General features: G+C 36.5%; 1 protein-coding gene across 1 annotated transcript; it reads right to left on the bottom strand.

Annotated features, from left to right (window-relative positions):
* Window positions 1-2892: 2892 nt before the first annotated feature.
* Window positions 2893-5563, bottom strand: LOC102023713 (beta-defensin 122-like). The gene is made up of 2 exons (XM_005384920.2): window positions 5393-5563; window positions 2893-3133 (listed from the first exon to the last, which is right to left on the bottom strand). The coding sequence occupies exons 1-2, from the start codon at window positions 5448-5450 to the stop codon at window positions 2994-2996; spliced, it is 198 nt and encodes a 65-aa protein (XP_005384977.1). The 5' UTR covers window positions 5451-5563; the 3' UTR covers window positions 2893-2993.
* Between the last annotated feature and the right edge of the window lie 1044 nt (window positions 5564-6607).

Genomic DNA, 6607 nt, shown 5'->3' with positions numbered 1-6607 from the left:
ACAATCATAAGCAAAAGAACAGGGTCGAAAATATCACACCACTTCATTCCAAAATTCCCCAGGACATGGTAATCAGGAAAACATGGCACTGGCATTAAAAGCAGACACATCAGCCAACAGAGAACCTAGAAATAAACCCATGCACTTGTGGCCAATTGATTTTTCAACAAAAGTGCCAATAATACATGGTGGATAAGGACAGTATCTTAAGTGGTGCTGAGAAAATTGCATATCCACATGCAGAAGAAAGAAATTAGACACTTATCTCTCATAATATTAAATAATTAACTCAAACTGGATTAAAAATATGAAGTAACACCTGGATGGATAAAACTACCAGAAGATAACATAAGTGAAGATCTAAGAAATTTACCTGGGCAATGATTTGGGGGCACAAAAGCAGAGATAGTCAGGTGGTATTATATCTAACTTCTTCACAACAAAGGAAACAACACTTCTCACAAGAGTGAAAATATAACCTATGAAATGGGAAAAATTTGTAATCCCTATATATAATAAAGGATTAGTATCCAAAATATACAGAGAACTCCAATAGCTCCATAAAAAGAAAACAAGAATCTGATTATTAAAAGGACAAAGGATCTGAAATAGACATTTTTCAAAATAAGACATACAAATGGCCAACAGGCATATGAAAAATTGCTCAAAATCAGTAATCATGACAAAAAAGCAAATTAAAACCACACTGAAATATCTCCTTGCACCTATGAAGATGACTGTGATGAAAAAGATGAAAGACAACTGTGAAGAAAAGGTGCATTTGTGTACTATGAGTGAAGATGGAAGCAGCATCGATGTTTTTTTCTTCAAAAAATTAAACAGAACTATCGTGTGGTCCAGTGATCCCACTACTGGGTTTGCATGTAGAGGTAATAAAAGTAGTGTGTTAAAGACATGGCTGAACTCCCAAGTTCACTGCAGTATTAATCACAATAATCAAGATATAGAAATGCCTATGTGTTGATGGATGAGGGGAAATATAAAATGTGCTATAATATACAATAAAATACTGTTCATTACAAAGAAAGGAAGTTCTTCCACTTGTAACAACTTGGAGGACGTCATCTTAAGTGAAATAAGCTAGTCCCATAAAGGCAAATCCTGCCTGATCACATTTATATGTAGCATCTAAAAATGTCAAACTCATAGAGTAGAATGATGCCTGATGGGGCTAAGGGATGAGAGAAAAGGGGAGATGTCAGTTACAGAACTCTCAGTTATGAGTAAGCTCTGAATATTTTCTGTAGCATGCTGAGAATCTTAGTCCATTTGTGCTCCTACCACAAAAACACCTGACCAGAAAGAGCAGAAATTATTTCTCTCAGTTCTGGAAGCCGAGAGTTCAAAATCAAGACTGATAAAGGCTATACCTCTGCTTCCAAAGTGATATCTTGTTGCCACACCCTCCAGCAGGGAAGAATACTTTGTCTTCACATAATCGGATGGAAGAGATGAAAAGGAGCAACCTTCCTCCATCAGGCCTTTTTATGAAGCCATCGAATCTGTCTCAGTCGCCTCTTGAAGGACAGACTTCTTAATTCTGTTGCACTGGGATTAAGTTTCAACATGACTGGGGTTTTTTTGTGGGGTTTTTTTGTTTGTTTTTTTGTTTTGTTTTGTTTTTTTTTGGTTTGTTTTTTGTTTTTGTTTTTTTGAGACAAGGTTTCACTATGCAGTTCAGGCTGGCCTTGAACTCACTTTGTAGCCCAAGCTGGCCTTGAACTTACAGCAATCCTCCCACCTCAGCCCCCCAAGTGCTGGGATTATAGTCATGCACTACTAAATCTGGCTCAACATGACTTTTTGAGGGGACAAAAACATTCAAACCACAGCAGTAACTACAGCTAATACTGTAATGTATGCTATACTTGAAATTTGCTAAGAGAATATATTGTAAATGTTCTCATCACAATGGTAAAAGAATACAGTGACTATGAGAGGTAATAGATGTGTTGATTAACTTGATTCTGGTAATCATTTCACAATATATATGCATTTGTGATCATCATCCTGCATACCTTAAATACATTCAATTTTTATTTTTTAAATAGACCTATATAAAACCATAAAATATATTGAGGAATATATGAGGTAAAGAATGAAAAGCTCTTAACCCATGGTAGGTCCAGCTTTCTCTCCTGTATTTACAGTTGTCCCTCAGTGTTTGTGGAGAATTAATTCCAAGTGCTGGGATTATAGTCATGAGCCTACCAAGTAGTAAAGAGCCTACCAAGCTCTTTATATAAAATACCCAGGTATTTTCATATAACTCACACACATCTTCCCATAGACAATCAGCCCTCCCTATTCATGGGTTCCACATCCACAAATTAAATCAGACACAGGTAAAAATGTCCAGAAAAATACTTTCATCTGTCCTGAACATGTGCAGATGGTTTTTTCCTTCTTGTTATCCCCTGATACTGTACTAAAGTGTTTATATAATGTTTACAGTGTATTAGCTATTCTAAGTAATATAGCTATGATTTAAAGTATACAAGACAATATGCATAGGTTATATACCACTCTATAGAAGGACTAGAGCATGCACAAATTTTGGTATTGTCAGGATATTCCCTCACAGATTCCAAGCAATAACTGTACTTTAAACCTTTTGTGGATGACTTACAATACCTAACGCAACATAAATGCTATGCAGATAGTTGTACTACTTTGTTATCTAGAGAATAATGACAAGAAAACCAATCTTTACATGTCCAGTACAGGTGTAATTGTTTTTCAAATATTTTCAATATTCAGTTGGTTGAATCCACACAGAGATGCAGAAGAACCCACAGATACAGCAAAATGAATCCTCATCCATGTCTCTTCTGCATGAGTTTGATTAAGTAAACTAAGAGACAAACACAGTCATCAGCCAAACGTATTTTAATTAAGCTCAGAAATCTACTGAGGCCAGACTCTGGACAGGTTTGTCTTCATGTCTGTGGTCTTGGACTTGAAAACACAGCTCACTTCTGTGGTATATTTGGCTTGTACTTGGGCTTCACACAGCACGCTTTACCACTCACACAGAACACGAAAAACAGTTCCTTCTTTCCACATTTTTCACGGCAGGAGCCACGCTCATTCCAACATCTTTCGGCGTTGCCTGACACAAAGAGTAAAAACAAGAGTGCCTATGTCAGTCATGAGAGAAAACAGGTCCTGGATTGAGAACAGTAAGAGGGAGACAAACAGAAAAAGATTTCACCTCTAGATATTTAGAATAGCATATAGTCTCACACCCCTTCTGGAAACCCCCCATCCCAGCCCTCCCTGAATACTCCCTGTCAAAGAGGCAGTGGATCAGGACAGTTGAGAACATGGACCACTGGAACCCAAGACCTGGATTTGAAATCTGTCTGCATCACAAGCCAGCTGGTAGACCCTGAGTAGATAACTTCCTTTGGCAGAGAACCAATTCTGTGTCTTCTAAAAAGAAGATATAATGCCTGCTTCAATCATTGTAGGAACCATATTAGTGCTTTTTTTTAATCAACATTAAATAAATTGAGATATTAAATGAAAGGAACTCAGAAAGATTCAAAATTCAAAAAATCATTTCATAAGTCAAAGTTTTTACAGAAGGAGCACATTAGTGAATAAAGCAGATAATGGCTTAAGAGAAATACAGAGTGGAAAAGAGGATATTGTAATCAAAAAGAAAGGAAGAAATAGGAATCAATGGAATGTGCTAAATACTGATGATAAGCAAAAAAAAATGTATCTAACATAATGAAATGAATCACTGGAGGAAAAAATAAGAAACCAGAACTGAAACTATAAACTGTACCAAATAAAAATTTCCTGAAGTGAAAAATATTTGAAAACAAATACTAAATGGGCATACAGCATACCTGAGAACACTGACCAAAAGCAACCTATATTCTACTAAAATTACTGGACATTATAAGAAGAAATTATGTTTTGGGCAAGCAGGCCATACAATGAAAAGCAGGGGGAAAGAAAATAAGACCTACTTAAACTTTTTGACAATAATGTTTTATGCCAGAAAGACATTGCTGTCATATATTTAAGATACTCAAGGAAAGAAAAAAATAAGCAATGTTACATCTAACAAAACTGACTTCCAATGACAAAGAACAAAAATGAACTGTTATCAATGTACTGAGACTTACAAAATACTATTCCTATGCACATTTCCTAAAAAATCTAGTAGCAAAAACATTTTAGAGGAGTAAATGAGAAGGAAGTTGATATATGATTAAATATTAAACATACAGCTACTTGTAGGACTAAAATTAAATGAGGATTTAAAATAAGGGTACAGAGTATGTAATGGCTATATGTTCCAACAATATAGACATACTACACGATAAAAATAGGAGAATAATGATGAGAAGATTTGAAAAAATTTTAACTAGCTTGAGTAATCATATTATGGTAGTAGTACTGTATTATAATAATGTGTATGTGATTTATCTCTCATTGATAAAACAAATAAGTAATTATGTGATATTCTATAATCCCCTGTGACCTTGAAAACCAGAATTCTCAGGACAAAAAAAATTGATATGATATAGAAGCTAGTTCTGAATTTCAGTTTTGAATTAGAATGGAATTACCAGTATGAACTCATGGGCATTATTTCAGATAGATGATAGATAGATAGATGATAGATAGATGATAGAACTTCCAGCACTAGTCACTAATAAAGTGCAGCAATAATGACCCATCAGTAGGAATCTGCATCCCTTAGCATCAATATTGTAGTATTAAATATTATCTTCCACTAAATAAAAGATACTAGGGTTGTTTGAAGACATGACTGATTCTAGTTCTTGCATAGAAAATTATAAAAACAAGCCTGCCATTATATTATACTAGATACAAAAGAAGCTATCAAAGATTAGGAATATATAAAAAAGACTCATAAGCCAAACTGAAGAGGTTCCCAGTGACCAAGAATAAGACAGTTTCTACTGCAGTGGGCATAATGATTGCAGCAGACTGACCTGATGTCTTAGAATCATGAGCTCAAAATAAATAATATGTAGCAAAAAAAATAATTGCTCAAACTTAAAGACTGATAGAAAATTAAGGCATTATCCAGCAAACTGAGAAGCAAAAAGAGAGTCAAGCATTTATCCTGCCTTTCCTTTCTAAATTCTCTAAGCTCCAAGATAACCAAATAGTGGATGAGGAGAAACATCTCCTTAGTAAGTGGTTCAGTTAAGAAATGAATGCTCTACCCAACAAATTCTGCATAGTTCCCCCCAACACCAAGTCTTTCTTCAAATAGTACTTCATATTGCCAACTGTCTGATCATCCTCCCCAGGCCCTGAAGTGCCCTAACCAAGATTCACTCTTTACCCTCTCCTCCTCCCCTACGGAGGTGCAGGTTACCTGGAATGGCCTGGAACAGGAACAGTAGCATAACCAAAGCTAGCAGAAAAGTCCTCATGACCGCAGAACCGACAGAGCAGTGTCAGGTTTGGCAAGATGACACGGCAATTAAAAAGAGCTGTGGACTCTCTGCTCTCCCTAATCAACTAGGACATGTGTTACTTACACGTGCCTTCAGCTGCCCACGGGTACAGTCTGCCCTGGGTCAGCCTGCCTCCCTCATGTCCTCTGACGTTCCCAGTATCTCCACATCCACCAAGTGGACCACATACCCCCGAGATGACAGGCCTCCCTTTGTCCATTTTCACCTTTTAGGGACCAACAAGAATAAACCCTACAACAGACAGAGGGACGTTGTTTTAAATATATGTCACTCCTTGTTAAAACCCAGCTTAAAATCTGCAACACTCTGCAACTTTTACTATATCCTACGAAGTCCCACAGTACCTGGTCTAGAAATCCACCATTATCCTGGTTCTAATGTAAGTTGAACAACCTCTTTTCTTCAAATGTATTTTTCCACTTTGGAAGTTGAGGAAAAAGAATACATTCACTACACTTTCAGGGGAATGTATTTTTAAAAATATTTTTATCTAAGTGAACAGGTCCTACTACCTCAAATGCTCGGTGTTAGGAAGGAAGGCAAAGTTGAAAATATTCGGCTCTTTTTCCAGCTGCGCCACTTAGTGCTGTGTGACCTTGAAGAGTCTCTTCCCTGCCAGGATTCCATATCATCAGTAAGCAGACTGAGTCAGACAAGCTGTAAAAATCAACCCAGTTCTCCTACACTATGTCTCTGGATGCAAAAAAAAACCATGGCAAATGAAATAATGTAGAACTCCAGGTATTCACCCCCAACATAGACAAAGTTCATTGGGTTTACACCTAAAATAAAACATCGTGAGGCTGTCGTCATCAGTCCCAGATTCTCTCACACCAGAATCCAAGACCTCTCCCTTGATACCTGCACCGCAGTATGACAGATGGCCCTTGGAACCACAATCCCTCTTTGGACTTGCTCCTAGTATAGTCAAAGCACAAAGATTTGCTTAGATTATTATAAAGGCTTAGTATTCTCTCCAGGACCCTTAAACAGACCTCATCATCTGCATGTATTTGATCAGCCAATAGTAAGCTTCTCCTTTTTTTCTTTTACTTTTCTTTTTTCTTTTTCTTTTCTTTTTTTTTTTTTTTTTTTTTTTTTTTTTTTTTTTT

This window comes from Chinchilla lanigera, unplaced genomic scaffold (assembly GCF_000276665.1).
Source record: "Chinchilla lanigera isolate Chin_1 unplaced genomic scaffold, ChiLan1.0 scaffold00021, whole genome shotgun sequence".
NCBI lineage: Eukaryota > Metazoa > Chordata > Mammalia > Rodentia > Chinchillidae > Chinchilla > Chinchilla lanigera.
Note: the sequence above shows the minus strand (reverse complement) of the source record. Positions and strands in the feature narration are given on the sequence as shown.